Source organism: Camelus dromedarius, chromosome 11, assembly GCF_036321535.1.
Source record: "Camelus dromedarius isolate mCamDro1 chromosome 11, mCamDro1.pat, whole genome shotgun sequence".
Classification (NCBI taxonomy): domain Eukaryota; kingdom Metazoa; phylum Chordata; class Mammalia; order Artiodactyla; family Camelidae; genus Camelus; species Camelus dromedarius.
In genome coordinates this window covers 39,234,890-39,256,897 of record NC_087446.1, presented here as the reverse complement: position 1 = coordinate 39,256,897, position 22,008 = coordinate 39,234,890, and the positions used below count along the sequence as shown (strand labels likewise).

General features: G+C 36.9%; 1 protein-coding gene across 2 annotated transcripts in view; it reads right to left on the bottom strand.

The window, feature by feature from the left end:
- Positions 1-22,008, bottom strand: part of POLR3B (RNA polymerase III subunit B) — a 105,306-nt gene that overhangs the window by 29,581 nt on the left and 53,717 nt on the right. For both annotated transcript variants that reach the window (XM_010996457.2, XM_064491681.1), the window contains exons 18-23: positions 21,574-21,672; positions 17,548-17,675; positions 9,255-9,464; positions 6,691-6,849; positions 4,858-4,975; positions 3,182-3,324 (exon numbers count right to left, since the gene is read on the bottom strand). In XM_010996457.2, the coding sequence (XP_010994759.1) occupies positions 3,182-3,324; positions 4,858-4,975; positions 6,691-6,849; positions 9,255-9,464; positions 17,548-17,675; positions 21,574-21,672 (857 nt within the window). The remainder of the gene's footprint in view (positions 1-3,181; positions 3,325-4,857; positions 4,976-6,690; positions 6,850-9,254; positions 9,465-17,547; positions 17,676-21,573; positions 21,673-22,008) is intronic.

Here is a 22,008-nt window from a genome sequence, read left to right as displayed (position 1 = left end):
CACCCAGTCTGTAGTATTTTATTATAGCAGCCCTAGCAAACTAGTACAGAGTGCTTCCCAACCTTTTCAGAAAACATTTCTAGGGCGTACAAGATAAGCTGCTCAGGCCTCAGCTGCCCCAGGCTCTGCCCAGCACTCCTGAGGGTTTCAAGGATTAATGTCTCAGCTCATCTATTTCCAATTCTTAACACATTGGCTGGGAAGGTCTGGCCCAGTGAGTAACCACCACAGTTTGGAGCAGGAAGTGTGAGGGTGCTATAAAAGAGATCGTCTGGGGAAAAAAATGGTCCTAACAGACTATAAATTAAGAAGCTGTTGATGGTACAGAAGAATAGTAATAAGAATAAAGAAAATAAAGCAAAATTTTTAAAATAAGGTGATCATCAACTTCTGAAAAATTAAGTTATGTAACAAAGGAAACAGACTCAATAATTATTTGGTTTGGGAGTGAACAATATTTATGCAGTCATAATAATGCAATCTAAATAACTAAGTAACTTCAAATTATGATAAATCTACGCAGGGAATGAAGGCTGGGAGTGGGAAAGAGGTAACAAAGTGCTATAGTGATATATAGGTCCTCCTATATATCATAACAGGAAGTCGTAGGCATATACAAAATGGCTGAATGACTATAAACCTGTTTAAGAATACTATTTAGAAACATGAAGGTAAGAATGAGAAGAAATTGCTTCTGGGAAACAGAATTGGAAGAAAGGCAAGGACTGATTTTTTTCAGTACAAAAGTCTCTTTTTTGTACTATTTGACCTTTTTAAGCCATGTGCATTTATCTGATTAAAAATTATACTTAAATAAAAATCACGTCCAATTAAGGGTTCTATGTCATTCCTTTCATTTCTCTGTTAAAGTTTACACGACCTGTTTTTTTCTGTTTGCTTGTTTTTCCCCAATCTTTTCAATAAATCTAATGAAGCTGTAAGAGAGGAGACTATCAAGGGACTCTAGGCTAATCAGAAGGTTTTACCCTTGGATTAAAAGCCATCTGGAAAAGGAAAACTGGCAAGATAAACTCCTCACTACAAGTGAAAGGTCATCTGGACCCAGGAGGACTTCTTTCTGTTCCGTATAAAGATGTACTAGTCAAAGCCTCTCTCAGATTGAATAGATTCTGAAAATCTGCTACCATTCAGATCACTGGAAACCACTTCTGTCAATGAACATTATCCGTATCATATTAAGAGTTTGAAAAAAAATGCTAAAGCACAAAGACTTGCTGGCATTTTACCTAGAGGTCTGTATTTACAGGAAATTATTAATTAAGTGTGGTTTTCATTTTCAAAAGCACTGCTTAGTTATACTATCCATATACACACTCATGTAATGTATAGATTACAACATGGGTATAATCAGTCCATCAAGAGTGAGGAATCTTGCTCCTTTCCGTGCTTCTCCACCTTCAATTCATTCATATATTCAACTGTTATCAACTACCTACTAAGTATCTACTGTGGAAAAGCCTCTATCAGGCTGTGTGAGAATATAAGGACATGGTTCCTGTCCTCAAGAAGTTCAGTGGAGTTAGAACACAGTGGCTAATCACTCAACTGTATGTCAGCCCTCAGCTCTTTGCACAATACTCTGACAGAATAAAGCACAAGGATTTGGGATGTTTTAAGCTTACACATTGATTCAGAACAGAGATATTCTCTCAGGGTGTGCATTCTCGTAAAGCTTCCAGTGCCAACACTTCATATAAGGAGTATCAAGCTCGCTCTTGTCCAGTGTATCTCAGAAGTTGGCAAGACCAAGAGAGAAGGAGAACTAGTCTCAATATAGAGAACTTGATTTTCACTGATAAGCAGGGGAAAACACTAGAACCTCAAGATATACTTAAAACCACTCAAAGGCAAGAATTAGCATCTTAGGGATTAAGTGGAGGCATCAAATTCACATTTATAGATAAAGTCAATTCTTTAAAAATACTGATAGGCTGCAACAATCTTGGGCCTGTCAACTGAACTAAAAATGTTTTCGATGAAACAGCATCTTAGTTCGAAACAGTTTCACAGATGGAATGACAACTAAGGCCAGATTCACTTGACTAAAGAAATTATAATATTTTATATACTTGTCCGGCAAATAAATAGTCAAAATTACCAACAATACAATGTGATGTATTCAAACTGCTTAACAGTCAGGATAGCATAGTAGTTAGTCACAGAGCATGGACTCTGGAGCCAGGCTGCCAGCATTCAGAAACCAGCTCTGCCACCAACTGGGGACCCTGGGCAAGCTACTAATATCTCTGTGTCTCTGCTTCCTCATCTATAACATGAGGATAATAACAGCACCTTCCCCCCAGGATTGTGTGAGAAACAAATGAGTTACTACACTTAAAGTGCGGAGAACGCTGCCAGGAACACAGCAGTGCCACAGAAGTGTTAGTGCAGCTATTGTTCTTAAAACTAGCAAGTGGCAGACAGAGCCAAAAGTCAAACTCCAGGACAAACAAGCGCTAGGTGTACTGACTAAAAGAGACCCTACTGAGTTAATCAATGGTGACATAATGCCACGTTTTTTGAAGATAAAAAACAAAACAAAACTAGAAATGGATGAAAACCCAGCAGTAACTATCAATGAAAAGAGTGAGGTTTGCCAATGGGTCACTGTGCGGTTAACAAAGCATTGCACTGGAGCTGGGAGACCAGAGGTCTAACACCAGCTCAGTAACCAGCTGGATACCCTGGACTGGCTGCTCAACAAGCAGCGTCTGAACTTCCTCATCTGTTAAATAAAGAGGTAGATAATTCTGAGGTATCTTCTGGCGCTGACATCCTTTGATACTATGACCCAACAGATCATAACAATATTTTTAATATATACATTTCATTTAAAAAATCAGTATTACTATTTATTTTTGAACAATCACATGTACTTCAGTCGGCACATCATCTAGAATGTATTTATAATTATAATTTGGGGCTGAGCAGTTGCAGTAGAATGAAATAAATATCACAGAGAAGCAATACTATAGTACATTTTAAAATATCATTAGAATGCAAACACGTTAACCTGAGGAGTGAAACAAGAATACTTTCGACAACAAGGTAATAGTTTTTCAAACATACTAAGTTTTTCTAATGGAGAAAGTTAGAAAGTATAGTTCTTATATATGTAGTTAACAGATAAATATTATTTTCAGTTTTATAAGCAAGTTACCTTTTTGCCCATGACGACTGCTGAATTTGTCTCCAATCTCTGGACGCCTTGTCTGTCTCAGCAGCATTTTGATCAGAAAAGCATCTTCGGCATTTGAAGATATCATCACTTTTTCAATATATGAATCCGTTGCCCCTTTGTAGCTAATATTAAGAGGAAGTCACTAAAGCAGAGTTTTCAAACAGCCCTTTGTGACCCTATCTACCCTGGCCATATTACTTAATACCCATCACAAAACATTTTGACATTCTCATATGGGGCTCTGAAAAATGACTTTCGTTTTTTGACACTAAATTCAAATGCTACAATTTCCCTTTTAAAGTCCCAACTTAAAATGGCTAGCATTTACTGAACATTTACTAGGAGGCAGGCATAGTGCGGTTTAATCTTCACCACACATGCTACTCACACGTTATTCTCTTATAGGAAATAAGAAATAAGGAAAATTCATAGGAAAACTGATGCTAAGAGACCTTAAGAACTTGTCCAGCACACATGACTCATACAAAGTGGACCTGGGATTTGAGCTGCAGCCTTTTAGACTCAACTCCAAATTGCTAACCATTTTTTAAATATTCCTTTCATGTACTCAAGCTTTCCTATTATGAATTTTTTTACACACTTCGCCTCTTACCTGTTTTTCATACAACAGATATTGTTAAGAGTCTACTCCATGCCAGATCCTTATAGGCCTTTGATATACAAAGATTAAGTAGACATGGTTCCTGCCCCAAAGAAATTCACAACCAATAAAGGAAGAGAGAAAGGTAAGTGCAATAAAGGTATCCGTGGTATCGGGAACAGGAAAGGCCCAATGGAGATGGCAGTCAACCCTACTAGGGTTTGGGGATGCCAGTGGTGGCAGGGAGGGGCAGGCAATCAAGGACAGCTTCACGGAGTAGGGGACCCTAGAGTTGAGACCTGACCAGAGAAAATGAAATTCCAGGCAGAGGGAGCAGCATGAGTACATGCACCGAAGCCTAAAGCTGGATGGAATGTTTGGAGAATGAGACAATTAAGTAGAAATACGGGGCGAGTGTACAAAAGGGTAAGGCTAGAGAGGCATGCCAAGGGTCACACGTGGTCTCGCATGTATTACTATTTAATTTGGCCTTTATCCTACAGGGAACATTGTCATTGAGAGTTTTACCCAGTCTACTCAAGTTTTATTCTATTTACTCAAAAGAGTAATGTGAGCAGATGAGTAATTTAGAAAAAAAATCACTCTGGCGGTAACAGAGAGAACCTGAGAAGTGTGGAGAGGTGCAGGCCTGGAGGCAGATGAGCGGTTGTCAATAACTAAGAGTCCAGCAGGAGAGGAGGGCCCACCTCAGCCACAGCTGTCACTGAGAGGACAAGAGAACTGCTAAGGAGAAAGAATTTACAGGATTTACTGAATTAACACGTGCAGCAGGTAATGGAAAGGAGTCAGGTGTATGTTGCAGGTGACTGGCTGGATGGCAGTGCCACTCACCAAGAGAGGAACCCAGAAGGAGCATGTGTGAGGCTGGGATAGGTTTAGGTCTGGGTTTGGGCACCCAGCTGTTCCAAGGGCTGAAACTGGGCAGATGTCTATCTGGGAGTCACCAGCCACAGGAGCTAACTTCTAATTTCCTCTATTCCTTCTTTTTAAAAAAAACCTTTCTATGTATTTCCAAGACACAACCAACACATACGTGATGGGCACATCTTTGTACTGTGGCTGCTGTGGCACATTGCTCCCCTCCAAAGGAATCTGAGTCACTGTGGGCATGGACTTATTCACAAGCACTTGTTTGTTTTCTACTTTCTCACCTAAGAAAGAGAGAAGAGTGTTAGACAAATCACTGTCATCTGCGTGGAATGCAAAGATTATTGGGGCATAAAACTGTGTGATTAGACTTGATGAATGAAATCCAGACATGGAAGAAAAAGAGTCCACACAGTGGGAACTAGGATTCAATAGAGCTTGTCTGTAACTTTGAAAGCCCATTTGAAAAAAATCATAGATTAAGATCACAGTGTGTATAAAATTAAGAAACTGATATAGGGGACCACATTAACAAGAGAAAATTCGTGTCAGTAGGTAGCAATTTTAAATATTTCTTCAAGTGTTAGAACAGGTTTGGGCCACTTGATAGTTACTTCAACCAGTAATAATAAGTCACCATCAACTCTGCTTGCGCAATGAGGAAATACAAATACTTCTTTGATTTTCTTGCTATTCTCACCTTTGCTTTGCACCTTTTCCTGGTAAGCTCAAAGACCATCTACTATAGCACAGTCACAGCACCCAGGTTAAGACTGAGAGAAATTCCCCAAGAACAAAGGCAGCAAAAAGGAGGGAAAGCCATGTACCACGTGGCTCAGGACAGCACAGCGGATGCAGCACTCACCACACAGCACTCACCACACAGCACTATCCATGATAAGGCCATGTGGATTTCCTCCCCCAGCAACCTCTCCAAGCCAGCCCTTCTCTCCACCGCACCCCGGCTCCTGTTGCCTGGTCTGCCTCGAGAGCGCTTAGTTAGTCCCTGTCTATTCTGGTTCCCTTCCACTCTTTTCTCCACACTGTAGTCAGAATGATCATTTCAAAATGTGTATCTGATTGTGTCACTGATTTTAGGATCATAATGAAAATCATAACACAGGCTGCAAGACCTTGTGTCCGGCCTCTGCCCCTCCCTCCCTCCTTCCTCCCTTCCTTTCTCTCTCTAGACTCACATCCGCCAGGCTCCCCTGCACTCTCTTCATTTTAGCCACACTGGCCTTCCTTCAGATCCTTTAATGAGGGAGCTGCAGGACACCTGCACAAGCCTTTCCTTCGCTGAGACACACCCCTCCCTCTGCATTAGTTAACTCCACTTACCCTGCAGCTCTGAGTCCCCTCCTTGGGGAAGGTGATCCTCCTGACTAGGTCAAATCCTCTTGCCATGAAATGGTCTCACAGTTCCTTATATAATTCCTTAACCTGGCTTACTTTCCTAACCACAGGTAATTTGACCTATGTTTGCATGTGATCTTTAGATTAACTTTAGTCTCCCACACTAGACCACAGGACTCATAAAGCTGGGGTTGTGGGCTGCATCAACAAAATTCATCACAAGTTTGTAAGTACAATGAAGTCACACTTTTAAGAAGACAATTCTAAAGTCAGTCTGTAAGCTAAATGCACAAACGATGAAAAATCAGTGTAGATGCAGAGACATGACCTTATTCTAAACACTTCCTTAAAGCAGCTTTTCTTGATTCAAATTATACTGACTCAAAATTGATTCAATATGGATTCAAAATTATAACCAGAAATGTGTAACTAGAACAGATTACTGCTATGTAAAAACATATGCATAGAAAAAGACTGGAGGGAAATGCATCAAAAATGACCACCCTGGTTGAATTACGATAGTGGCTTTACAGGTTGTTATTTTTTTCTGCCCTGGATACCAAATATTAAAAAATGTTGTTGAATAACTTTCATAATTTTAAAAAAGTATACATTTAAATGTTTTTTTTTTAAAGGCTTTTACCTGGAGAACAAATACCATCTGCATCTAAAATCTCATGTCGCCAGATGGGTTTCCTTGTAGCAGCATCCAGCATCGGCCCCATCACTTTATCAAAAGTCTGATTGGTATATCGTTTCAATGTACATTTAGCATTTTTATACACAAGGCAACGTCCAAAGCCTAAAATGAAACCAAAAATGGGTTCAGAACCACCAGTAATATGAAACTATGAGAAATTATAGGTTTGTGTTATTCAACAACCCATCCCACTCTACCTCCCGTACCCCCAAAATAAACACACCAAAACTGCACTACATTTAGATAACCTGAGACTGGCCAAACCAAATAACAATCCGATAGCTTGAAGAACTAGCTCAGGATTTCTCCCCTACCTACTGCCCATATAAACACTGGAATCTCAACTATCGTTTTTCAGCATGGAATATACCTGGTCATGTTGGAAGGTGAGAGAAACCCAAGAATGTCACTGGGATTCTTCTAGAGCACAGAGCCACAGCATGTGAAAACTGGAGGGGCCCTAGACATCACCTGGCTTAATTCCTCTATCTTACAGGTGCTATGAGTGAGGTGCAGAGAAATTAAGAGGCCAAGGTCACCCAGCATGTTGGTGTCTGAGTTGAGACAGACCAAGTCCACTAACTAGCCAGCATTCCTCCTACATATCATTCTGGTGCATAACCTCTGCTAAACTTCTCTGGAAAGTTTTCCTTTTTCTGATTTTGGCATTCAGAGAAGTCTCAAACAAGCTGACAAAAAAATTAATTTTTCTCCAAAGAGGAGAGAGAATACAAAGAAGCAATCAAATGATTTTAATGGGAGAGATCATTCACTTTTGCCCTGAAGATTAGTTTACTTTGATTACATTTTAGGTCATATTTATCTAGTGGACGAGGGAAAAGTCCTGGGACCAACTAATAATCTAAGTATTAAGAAAAGTAAGCAAAATGAACAGAAGAAAATCTTTAGGTGAAGTAAAAAACTCAACCACTGAATCCCATAAAAAGATTCATCAGTTGCTCAAAAGACCTGTCAATCCTTCCCACTAAATAACATTTCCCTAGATGCTATGGCTGCATACTTTGTTTTCTCTCCTTTGGCCCCACAGTTATTTTAAACTGGATTCTCTCTCTAATCTCCCCAGGATATACCAAGCCATGTTAGAGTTCAGTTAAATAGGAAAATGTCTCAGGATGAAATGTCAGCTATTACTGAAGAAATAAATGCATGGCTGTACAATCCTTCACTTATGATTCTCCACCAGAAGCAGAACTCTTTCAAGAAATCTAAGAATATAAGTTTAGAAAATCAATCAGGGAATAGTATATTTCTAAGTAAAATCTCAGTGCTCTAATGTATTTTTTAAAATATGAAGGTGATCGTGTGATGAAACAACAAATTTTTACAACTGACGGTAGATGAAGGCGCATCTGTGTCTTCCAGAAAGGTCTTCATCATTACAGTTCCTAGTAAATTGTGTATGGCCATAATAAACTCGGCTCAGAGAGCCAGCTGCTTTGGAAACATTACACGACCTTGAAATTCCGTACAATGGCCATTAAGTGCAACGTGCTGGAGTGCAGTGAGAATCTGAACTGCGTGAAATCAGAGGCATTTTCCTCTAAGTGTAAATGGACATTTTATTTACAGGTGGTAGCTTAAAAGCGAGAGGACAGTAAACTCAGATCATTACATTGTGTTGCGGAGTTTCTGACAGATATCACAGAGTCTTCAGATTTCCACATAAACGTTACCAGTTAATCAGAAAGGAAAACATCTAGTTTTAAAGCATGGCTGTTGTTATTTGGAGGAAAAAAAAGAGGCATAAATTAAGAGCAGCCAACATTAATGCCAAAGACACATGTCTAGGAGTACTATCATGGCTGCCTAGCAACTACGAAGAGTGAAGGGGAAGGCAGAGTGGGTATGCCAGGGAGGAAAGAGAGAAACAGACTATGAAGAGAGAAGTCAGACGGCAGATCAGGTGATGGCTAACAAACTGCCAAGTGGGGACTTGCAAAAGTAAACTGTCAAAAATTGAGAAAGAAAAACATAAGAACGATAAGCCAGGGTCTGTGTTTATGTACTTTTAACTTTCATCACTTTGCTAGCCAAAAGATATAACATTATGGGGCTGAGAGCTACAATTAAAGAAAAGCCTTTTACATCCAAATATTGTTGTTGCCCTCTCAAACAGATTTGGTGTTGAATTAGTAACTAGGTATTTTCAAAAAAACATTTAATTTATTGTAATTCCTGCTAGGGAATAAACAAATCCTTACACATTTTCTGTTGAGGAACTCGCTCATGTCACCAATAAATTTAAAAAACAAAGGAATAAAAAAGATTCCTTAGTAATACATTTAACTAATTATACCTCTATATAGTATTCATTTAAAAAATGCCAACATCAAAAACATAACCACCTCCTGTTTGTATATTACAAAACTCAAGTCACTTGAAACTGACATGAACATTTTGACACCAAGTGATTTTCACATTGATCATGCCTGTATCTAATTCCACACAAAGCACCTTTGGTGTTAGAGCTTTGAAAACTCACTTACCTCTATCCAGGGAAGCCTTGTTTAAAACAAGAGCATCTTCGATATCATAGCCACTGTAACTCATCACAGCCACTGTTGCATTCTGTCCAGCTGGCAATTTCTCAAATTCTATCAACTCAATGGTCTTTGTTTTAACCATGGGTTTTTGTGGATATGCTAGGAGATACATTAGAGTATCAATTCTGTTCCGCTGGTTGTATCCAATGGTACCTTCATTGACATTGGAGAAAACAACAAAATGCAACATTCTATTACATCAAATAATTAGGTAGCAGTGAATTCTGAGATTAACACTTAAATTTTACTAATTAGAATGAAGCTCTTCAGGTCAAACATTTAAAGCAATACTCTCATAGTGATAAACAATTTTTAAAAACAATTTTTCTCAGTTATGTTAAAAATCCTACAAAGAAGAAAAATCACACTCAAGGTACACTAATCTAAATAATTTAAACTTTTGTTTTAGTCTCCACTGGTTGATTTTACAAGTAAGTCAACAATTTTGTATTTGGTTCTACTATGTCCCAGGCACATTTCCAGTTGCAACTGGGAAACCTGGTGCCGCACCCCACCCCCGCCCCCAGTGCTGACAGGCAAGGAGCTTATTCAGTGGGACAGAGTTCATAAAAAGAAATCAACAATTACAAAGGTTCTAAATGAAAAGAAAGCAGTAAAAACAAAGGGAACAGAATTAGGAGGAGAGCGAAGCAGAGAATAAACTTATTCATTTGCTCAACTATTCATTTATTAAGCAATTAATAAACACTCTGTGCCCAGCACTGGAGATAAAATGGGGATAGGTAGGGTCCCTTCCCCAGGGAATCCAAGGCCCTGTCCAATCATGGATGGGCTTTTCTCTCCTTAGCAATCAGCCTTTCCACTTGATTGGACCTGGGAGGGGTATCACTGTCAACTCGAAGTGAAATCAGATTGTTACCTCTTCTCCTTGTTCCCCATTGGGGTTCATTAGGGTTCACAGACCTGCTCCCCAAAAGGCTTTCAGTCTCTGGGGCTTGTGAACACACAGTGTCTCCTACTCAGAGATCTTAAACCCAGGAAACTCACGTTTGTCCTCCTGCTGAGCCTCTTTAACTTCTCCCAGGTATCTCATCTTTTCCCTCAAGTGGCACGTGCTCTCACAGAGACACATCCACAACATCCACACACCAAAGATGCTCACATGCCATTTAATGGAGCTAAGTTCTAAAGTGAGCAGATATGAAAACTCAATCTTTATTTCCTTTACCTTTTTCTCTTACTCATGTCATTAAATCAATGGTGATTTCAATTCAGGGATGAAAATAACCTATTTGGGCAGCAAAAATGATACAGTACTCCTTGACAATTACCATCGAAAGAAACAGTGAAATCTGTAGGATATGAGTATTCAGTACAGTGCTGGGCTCACAACTGACGTGCAATAAATGTCAAGAAAATTAAATTGAAGAATTGCAATTTACCTTTTATAATGGTATATACTTGTGCTTAAATCTCTAGAATATTTATCAAGATTCAGCTGAAAATCAATGCCTGAACTGAACCTCATGAACCTTTTGACAAGTTTACACTATAAACTGCCAATTAATGTTATTTTAGTGGCAACTAATAAGCTGGGCAAGATATCTGGTAATAGATCACTTATTGTTTTAGAAATAAATTCACTACTGTTCAGACTGTGGTAAAGTTCACTGACAATAAGTTTGTTGTTTTACAAAAAATCATTTAAAATTTATGCTGAGATTTCAGCTCCAATTGTATACTTTACCCAGCTTGAGACAGGGTTCAGGCAATGTCCCACCAGGCTGCCAGACATGTCCTCTGAAACCCAAGACAAGCACTATTATGCAGCAGGGAAGCAGAGATGACTGAGCCTCTGAACAATGGTGAAAGAGATGGGATCCTGCTATAAATTGTGCTACCAGGCCCAGAACATAATTCTTGGCCATCACAACTGACCACTGAATGGATAAACAGTATAATGCTGTAGCAAATGTTTGGTGTTTATGATATCAACATAAATTTTTTCTTTAAAGCCTTTTTAAAGAACTTGTAGATATATATATGTACATACATATTTAGCAGCACTGACTACAGGTATATAGGTTACAACATGATTTAAAAACTATGACTTCTATATTATAAAACTTCCAAATGCCACCGCACCCCATAATTTTTATAAAAATCATGAACAACTGACTATTTACCAATAAGCAAGCTGTTTTGAGGAAATGTCATGCTGAAGTTAAATTATAAGACTAGTCTGGGTGAAGCGCATGCTCAAACTAGGATGCATCTATTAGTATTTTCACCTTCCTTAAGGGCATTACATATATATAATAAACTAACACAACAAGAATACCTATAAGCTGAATTCTCCTTCTACTGCCCCATTTTGCCGTAACTATAGTCTCCAAGATTTCATTTTCTTATTACCCAGGATATAATCTTTCTTACAAAGTCTTTTCTTGATGAAAACTTTCTTAAGGAGTCACAAGTTAGCATAGCAAGGTATGTAAATGTAGGCTAAATCAGTAAAGAAGCTTTTTTTTTTTTTATTTTAAGGTGTGGTGAAAAAAAGTAAGGATGCACATAGCTTAGGAAATGTATACTGAAAAGAATAAAATGAAGTTTGATACATTTAATTATTTTTTCCATCCTCCTTTGCCCAATTTCTTTTTTTTAATCAATACTATTGTATTACAATAAACTTCACCCATTTAAAGTATACAAATTGATGAGTTCTGCCATTTACATACATCTGTGAAACCACCAGCACAACCAAGATCCAGAATATTTCCAACACTTCCAAAAGATCCCTCCCTCTGTCCCTGGCCCCAGGCAACTAATGATCTATTTTATCATTATAGATTAATTTGCATTTCCTAGAACTTTATATAAAAGGAATCATATAATAGGTATACTCTTATGCTGTTTCTTTTATTTAGCATGATTCTGAGATTCACCCATGTGGTTGTGTGTAGCATAGTTCATTCTTTTTTACTGCTGAATAATATTCCATCATTATGAATATACATTTTGTCTACCCATTCATCTGTTGACAAATATTTGGGATGTTTCCAGTTTTGGACTACTTAGTGAATAAAGTTGCTATGAACATTCATGCACAAGACTTTGTGTGTTCATTTCTCTTGGGTAAACACATAGGATTGGAATTTCTCAGGGGTTTGGTGAGGGTACAATTCACTTTAAGAAACTGCTGAAGAATTTTCCAAGGTAATTTTACCATTTTGCATTCTCATAGCAGTGTGTTAGTATTTTGATTGTTCCTCATCCTCACTGACACTTAGTATGTCAGATTTTTTCATTTTAGTTGTTCTAATGTGTATAGTCATATCTTGCAGTTTCAATTTACATTTATCTGATGACTAATGATGTTGAACATATTTTCATGAGCTTATTGGTTATTCCTATTACTCTTTGTTAAGTGTCTGGGGTTTTATTTTTTCCCATCTTTTAACCGAGTGGTCTTATTATCAAAGAGTTTTCTGTAAATATACTAGATACAAATCCTTTATCAGACATATGTATTGCAAATACCTTCTTCCATTCTGTGTCTTAATGGTGTCTTTCATATTCTTAACAGTGTCTTTCAAAGAGAAAAATTTAATTTTGAAGAAGTCTACTTTTTTCAATTCTTTTTTTTTTTTTTTTTTTACTGTTTGTGCTTTTTGTGTTTTAAGAAATCTTAAGTCATCTGAGGTCACAAAGATTTTTGCTTAAGTTTCCTTCTATAAGTTTTATAATTTTAGCTGTTACATTTAGGGCTGTGATTCATTTTATATTAATTTTTTGTATGGTATGAGGTAGGAGCTGATGTTTACTTTTTCTATATAGCTATTCAGACATTTTAGCCTTTTTGTTGAAAAGATTTTCCTTTCTTCTGAATTGCCCTGATACATTTATCAAAAATCAACTGCCCATCAATGTGTGGGTCTATTTCTGGATTCTGTTCCATTGATCTATATGTCTACCCTTGTGTCAATACCATACTGTCTTCATTACTGTGGCTTTATGGTAAGCCCAAGTATCAGGCAGTATAAGTTTTCCAACTTAGTTCTTCATTTCAAAAATTCTTTTCAAAAATCTGCATCTGATTTAATAATTTTAATGTGCTCAGAGATCCATTTATTTGCTGTTGAAACCTTTATCAAGTACCTACTAAGCTGGCACTATGCTAGGATACAGTGATAAATAACACAGATATAGTCCCTGTCCTCAAGGAGCTTATAATCTACAGTCTAGCAGGTCTATGGACTTCACCATGATCCATAGTGAATAAAAAAAGTGAGGAAAGAACTTAGTTTCAGCTGAGAAAACTTTCAGTAAGTTTTATAAATATCATTGTGTAGCAGACATAATGTAACCTCTTATAAGTTACTCGACCAAACTGGAATTCAGTTTCCCTGTCAAAAACAAAAAAGATATACATTATACCTGACAGGATTATTATTATTGAAAAAAAGAAATGTATGGAAATCAGCTGGGTACTCAGTAAGTGGCAACACTCATTATGACTAATATTAGCTATATATATATATTAGTAATAAAATTATATACCTATTACCTTGCAGTACCACCCATTCCACCTCCAACTCTAACTCTATGTACTGAACTTCAGTTTAATTTTACCTCCATAAATACTCATTATTAACATTCTAGTCTCAGGAACTATCATATAAGCTTACATTCAAAACAGCTTCAGTGACTTTATTTTATTTTTTTAAACAACAGAATTCTAAAAGAGAAAAAAGAATTGCCAGGGATAATTTGGTCAAGACATCTTTTCATTTTGTACCCTCAAATGGATAAAAAATAAAAAATAAAAATTCTAAAAAAAAATTCAAGCAGAAAGTGGGGGAAGAGGAGATGTAGAATAAGACGGCATTTTATGAGGATCTTTGTATATTATGTGCTTTTAATATTTCAAAATTCTCCAGCCTATTTCTAGAACATCCCATCTTACTATAAAGTGAGGAATACAAGAGAAGGAACTACCCGCTTAGGAATAGACTCTATTGAAAACAAAAACCAAAACAGAAGCTGCATTAGCTTCTGACTTAAAAGAAAAAAAAAAGTCCCAGCAATTTGGAGTTGAAGGGGGAAGGAGCAGTGAGAAGCAGCGGGGGCTAGAGGAGGTGCGTGATGCATATTCATTAACTGAACTGATAGTGACTAAAAGATCCTTTTAGACAGGAGAAAGTCTTCCACAAGAGGATTGCCAACTAATAAAATAGGCAGGATATGAAAGCATGACTCATGTGAACTTGGTGTCTGGTGCCAGGGAGAGTGCACACAATGCAGCTCCATCACAGAGCCTTCACTTGAAGCACTGAGTGACCGGGAGACCTTGCCATTTGCACACACCTGACTTCTTGCTCTGAACCATGTCACAACAAACAGAGTCATACCCATGGAAGGGACATGTTTCTCAATAGCACAGTAAGATGCTGTGTGGAAACTTGAACTTTATGAATAATTGAAAGGGCTTAGATTTTAGAAACACCTTTTGCTGGTGTTTCATGTTGGATTAAAGTCAGCCCTCTCTTATGCACAAGGTAAGGCTCTCAAGTCTCTGTGGTTTGTACTGCCTTGGTCTCCTTTGTAGTGATAGAAAGTGACTTTCTCTTATTCTTTTCACTCTATTGAATGGAAGGAGTTGGTAGTAAAAGGTATATAGTGAACTTTCGAGGTTGGCAAGCATATTTAGTGAATTAATTCTAGGCTACTGTATCTCATTTTCCACATGGACTAATAGATGAACAGTGACTAAAATATTATGTTAGAAAATCTATACAGAATCTCTGAGGTATATATGGTCTTCAGCAATGGCTAATATTTAAAATGGGATAGTGTGACTTTTAGTTATCAGCTGTCAATACTGTATATGGAATTAAAATGACTCCGAGAAGTCCAACTCAAAGTGCCAGGTCTCCTTTAGACCTGGGTCTCTGCTCTGGGTCTCTCCCTCTGCTGGCCTCTTTCCTTTTACGAGTTTGCATACAGACTTCACTCAATATTTCTGCAGCTATTTCAGTGTCAAAAGACAAATGCAACTATCTTATGTGCCAACTTTAAATGTACTTTTATCTCATGGCTTTTCTTTCCAGTCAGGTGTTTGATAATAATAAACAGTAACAAAGGCTTTTTTTTTTTTTTATTACTTAAGATATTCACTGGCTTTTGTCTTCCTAGCGTCAGCAGTAACGTCAGAGGATTGTATCCAAGGAGCTAAATGTGCAGGACCCAGGGTCAGAGCAGCTGAATACACCAACCTCAGAAAACACAGACAATGAATTGCAAATGACACTCAAAACAAAACGAGAAAAAAAACCTTCACACAGAAAACTACAAAAGAACTCTACAGACACTGAATTGGCTTTCTGTACACACTGATCCTGCTTAACTGTGTGTGGTAACTAACCGAACGTTTCAGATACTCATGGCTACAAAATGAAGGCTTTTTTTTTTTTTTTTTGGGTAGGGAGGGGAGTTACAAAAATACAAATATTATTTCTTTCCTTCAAGTCTCTTCTTTATTAAAAAAAAAAATTTTCCCCTAAGTGGAGATAGATGCAGCCTTTTCTGTTTCAATCTTCAAACACATTAAAGAGAGGCATTAGCGATAAAGTGATTAGTCTTCCGTTAATTCTGCTGAAGGTTCTACACAAAAGGTGTATTGTTTCAGCCAGGATTCACATCATGAAACAAAATGGTTTGGTAAACCCAATAGAAGTGATAGCCCTTTCATGACACACAGGATTCAGTACTGTATATTTCAACTTGTTAGCAAGTCAGAAGCACAAGCGGGAAATCAGCCTACACTGCTGCTGAGGATGAATGGGAAAGGCTAAATTGATGAGCCGCTGTTTAGATTTTCCCACTGGGAATTATTCTGAACTGTCCAGGCATTACATCATTCAGGTAAATGGTAAGAAGACATCATGCTTCTTACTTCTTCGTGGCCAACAAAAAGGCAATATTGAAAAGAAATACACACTCTTTATCCATAACGAAAAACAGAATTTCTTAATTGTCAAGCTATGGTCAAATACGGCTAGTTGTTAGTAACTGAGAAGCTAAAACTACATTCTGGTTGTTACCTAAAGGCAATGCAAAAATCTTTTACAGTTACTTTATGAACCTCCCTGTATAGTACTTAAAATCAGAGATGGCAAGTCATAATGATGTCACAGACACATTTGAAAATAAAACTTATTAAACTTATCAGGATTTAAATGAGTCTTAAAAACATTTCAGAAAAAAGTTTGTAAGCAAATTTTTTTTGTTGGTATCCTCTCTGGATCCCCTTCAAGACAAAATCCAAACTCCTCAACATACGTCATCTCTCCAGCACGCCTCTATGCCCGCATACACAACACAAAACAGCCATACCAAAGCACTGAGGCTTTCCCGTGTTCTGCTTGCTTATGTTTCCATACCTGTGAAAAATACTCAGTGTCCTTCGAGACTCAGTTCAGTTCTATTCTTCAGAAACAACCTACCCTCTAACCTTAGGTATCCTTTCTGCTCCTACTCCCTTAGATTCTAACTATCAGTCTATTACAGCATTTATTAGACCACACTGAACTACTGTTTTATTTGCTGGACTCTCCTGTTAGACTGTGAACTCACTGAGGACAGGGCTCTGTCTCATTTCTGGCCCCACTGTCTCGTCTATTGTTGATGTTCAATAATTATTACAGATGATAAATAAATTAATAGATGAATGAATGAAAGGGGAAAAAATAGAAAGAAGACAGGAAAATAACTTCAGAAATTGGTATGACAATTGAATGTTTTGGGAGGTATAGGAGCAGCTGCAAACATACAATGGGTTCAATGACTGTCATCCAGAAAATTACTAAGCACATTCTAATACACACTGTGCATCTTTATCTCTATTGTCTTTCCCTCCCCTCCCTTAGCCTTAAGTTTTTCTGCTCTTTCTTCCATCTCTCCTGGTTAACAACTGACATTTATATAGGGCTTTTCCCTTTATATCATCTACCCTCTCAAAATTCTGTGACATTCATTATATGTCCCTTTGGTCAAGGGGTCAAGTTCAGGGAGGTTTTCCCCATTTTTGCTTAAGCTTTAGACATGACAGGGGCACTTGCAAGCATTGCAGAATTCCACAGGCAACCCCGAGTTTGGTGACACTCAGGTGTTAGCAACACCTAACTTGGCCAAACATGCGATACCAGTGAGGTAAGAATAAAGACATAACTCTTTTATCCAAGTATTAGAACCAATTTCAACAAGGCAATCTTACCCATGGCTTGTTTCCCCATGGCACACTGATACGTGTTTCTTGGGGACTGGTTATGATGAGGGTACGGGATCAGGCCAGCACAAACGCCGAGAAGAGTGAAGGGTTCAATCTCCAAGTGGGTAGTATCTCTATCAAGTTAATTAAGAATCATACATCTTAGGCACCAAGTACTAAAATAAACATCTCTTAAAAGGTATAATAAAATTTAAATTTACGTAAATATGTACAAATTTATATATATGAACATATATTATAAATTTATATAATAAATCCTCAAAAATAAAATTTGATGCTAGTAAAACTGATAGAAAAAATAATACTTAAATAAAATAAAGTAAAGTAAATTATTTTTTTCAGTGAAACTGAAAAGTGAAACTTTTATTATTTGTAGAAATACAAGGGAGACAATATGGAATGCCTATATAATATTAACTAATAATAATAACAACACTTGTAAAGAAATGGCTGTATTAAGCACATAGAAATGCAATATCAAAAATATCCACATGGATGAGTATCTTGATTTTCTAACTTATATCAATGAGAAAGTTATATCACCATTTTAGAGAAAGGAATATATCCCCTTTAAGAATAGTTACCATACACCTATGGGGACCTATACTGTAACCACTGGTTAAATGTGGCTATTGAGCACTTGAAAAATTACACTAGTATGTGTAATTTTTAACTTTACTTAATTTTAATTATCTTACATTTTAAAGCTCAAATTTAAATTGAAATAACTCAGCTCAGTTATTTAAAACCTTTTAGTTATATCTGTAACCACTTACATTTATTAGTCTACTTTTTCAAGTTTATATGTTATGAAATCAGATCAAGTATTTCCAATGAAAACTTAGCATCCAGATTGAGATGTGGGGTAAGTGCACACCAGATTTTGAAGACTTAGTAGGGAAAAAATTAAAATATCTCAATATTTTTATATTGATTATATATTGACATGATAGTATCTTAGCTATATCAGAGTAAATAAAATTACTAAAATTAATTGCGTTTGTTTCTTCTTATTTAATTCACTACTAGAAAACTTGAAGTTATACGGTAATCTGCATTATATTTTTACTAGACAGCTCAGCTATAGGTACTGAGCACAAAGTAAGACTCTACCTGGTAGATGTTAGAATCTTTGTTTCTTTCATAATGTATTTGGCAGAAAACTCAGTTTTGGCTAAATGATAAAGCAACTCAGATATCTGAGAGGGAAAGGGCCATCAGATGGTTTTTAGGTCTTGCTGAAAGTTAACAGATTTCACATCCAGGATCTGTGGTCTCCAATGATCCTCTATCCCTTCAAGTGTTTCTGAGGCATAACTTTAATTATTGTTTCAAAAGTTTACAGTACTTCTGAAGAGATGTGATTTCCAAGATAACTCAACACATCATGGAAAATTAGCTGCAATGTATGTGGCAAAAGATCTCCCACTTATCCAGTTATCCATCTGTTTTTTTCAATACACGTGTGTTGAATTATGTCCCTAGTTTGGTTAGAGAGGATGCCTTCCATGTAGTTCTTGGTTTGAAGAATATAGTTCTGACCTTACGACCTCTCAGAACCCCAATCCTCTCAGACACTTTAGGCCTTTGTCAGCAGAGGGAAAGGGCTCTAGGTTTTGTTTTCTTTGTTTTTGTTTTTTTTTTTAAAGAGAATCAGCTTAAAGTGACATTTTATAGCCTAGAATAAAACAGTTTGTTTAAAATGTACTGTTTTGTTTACATATTAGCCAATTTGACATTCCATATGCAAATAAAAGTAACTTTTTCTGACATAAAGATTTAGGTAAGCTGAAAATGAAGAAGGTATAGATCTAAGTTTCTTTTTTTTTTTCATGACAACAACATACATAAGATCATATATTGTCCAATAATTATTGAAAGTCCAAACAGTCTGGATTTAAATTTTACAAATCAGAAAGGAATATTATTATTCAAAATTATAATCACCCTTAGTTTCTAGGAAATAGGAGACTTCTTATTCACTGTACATAAAGGCCTTAAATTTAGCTCAAATTAAGACCAAGTAACTTGTAGCTTATAACAGTTAAAAAATTGGGAACAGTGTAAATAATCATCAATAGGGGAACAAGTTAAATAAGTTATTTATGTGTAATCAGACAAATAAAAAGCAATTAAAATAATAAAAGATATATATATACACACACATACACTAATATGGAAAAATATCCAGGATGATAATGCTAATAACGTTAAGTTAAAACATCAAGACACTGAAAATACATTGATTGCCATTGTCTCACACATTGTATGAGACCCTATATGTATGTTTGTATTCACTGAGAAAAAATCTAGAAGAGTACATGTTAAACCATTAACACTGGCTACTTCTTGGGGATGGAGTTTAGTGGGATGGGGAAGGAAGAGGACTCATGCTTTTACTTTATGCATTTCTACATTTTAAAAAATGTCATAAGTATTATGAATTGGTATCATTATTTTCCTACTTTCAGAATAAAATTAATTTGATATAGGAGATAGCTTGGTGACTGTGTGATACTGAGACAATACACAAATACATCAATAAAATACACATTTTACAGATTTTATTTAAGGATTTAAGCACTGAAAAAAACAAAGCAGCTAGAAGGGGTGACCAGAGGAGGGTTTCTACTTTGAATAGGGTGGTCAGGAAAACCCACTGAGAGCGTGAGGCCTGGGTGAGGACCTGGAGGAGGTGAAGGAGTGAACCACGCAGGTACGTTACAGCACGTTCCAGGCAGAGGTGCTGAGGCAGAAGCATGCCTGTGGTGTGTGAAGAATCCAGTGGTTAAAACAGAGTGAGGGAGGAGAGGGAAGAAATGATGTTGTAGCCATAAGTTCCATGGAGGAACTCGAAGGCCTCTGAAAGGGCTTCAGAGGGAGATGGAAAGCCACTGGGTGGTGGTGAGGTTGGGGGGGAGTAAGAGGTGGCATTTGAGAAGAGAGTGACAAGACATTCTGATCTATTAAGAACAGACTATATGGGAGCAAGTGTGAACACAGCCAGGAGTCTTTTCCAAGGATCCAGACCAGCAATGGCCTGCAGGAGGGTTGAAGGGGAGGTGGTGAAAGAGCTCAGATTCCGGGTATATTCTGAAAATTCACATGGTATGTTGAGAGATTAGATGTGAGTGTAGAGGAGAAGAGAAGTCAAGGCTGAAACAGGTTTCTGGCTTGAGTAACAAGGGTGGAACTCCTATTTGTGGGGTTACTACATAACAGTTCTCCTTTATACACAGTCAGTCTTGAAATGAGGCTCATACCTTTAAGGAATAAAAACTCTGACAGAAAAGCACTATTTACTAACTTATAATAAGACAAAACTAAAATAGTATACTTGATCTGACAGAAGTAAACAGAAAAGTATTTTCTTGGTTGAAGATATGAATGGTTATCAGGTGGTAGTATTAAACTCCCTAACTATTTAACAATATAACTGCACTAGTTTCAGGGAAGCCGCACATCAGCCACATGCATCAGACAGCAAGTTATATAAATGTCTTCTAATGTGTTCCAAATGGAACACAGATGTTTCTAAAAATATCACTGTTCTAGAAGAAATACTGTGAACATATTACCATTTCATGTCTCTATTGTGTGTAAGTTTAAAGATACCTTTACAACACAATATGTAGGGAATCCCTGCACTGGCAATAAGAATTCAGACATCTACTGACAAAATCCCCTCTAGAAGAGAGAAATACACATTATGTAGCCTGATGCATTAGTTCAATTTTGGCAGTAAACAAATATTAAAATCAGAGGAGCAATTTCTTGTAAGAAATACACACTCAGTGTAAAATGAACAGGAAAGATAATTAAAAAGATAATTTGTTAGTGGTTTTGTCACACTCTTGGGATAAACAGTGGGTTACACTTCATTATAAGACAGTATACTTCTAACAGTTCCTACTAAGCACAGAATAGAAGAACTGAGGATAGAATGAAAAAAGTAGGTAGTTTCTGTAATCAGAACAGGTTTTAATTATGGTTATTATGGATCCTACTTACTTATTAATTGTATGTTCATAGAGTGCGATGTTACAATCATTTTCTTCATTTACATCTAAATATTCAACCAGACTCTCATGTAAGAAATCTTCAAAGTTTCTAGGAAAATATTGGTGAAATGGACATTATTAAAAATTATTTCACTGCAGCATTTTATATGCAATAATGGAAGATATGTGCTTTCATTTAGGCCCAAAGCATCTTTCTCTTCCAAAGAGTATCAATACATTGGGATACTTGACACGTTATTCTTAGATCATAGAGCGATCACAAATCACCAGAATAAGAACAGTAAAACATCTGTGATTCTTGTCAATACGGTCCCACTTCTAAAAATACCTTCTATACTTTAAACAACCCCTATAAGAGACCCTCTGTGTCTACATCAACATATCCTTCTCTTACTGGAAACACTTAATAGTGCATTAACTTCAC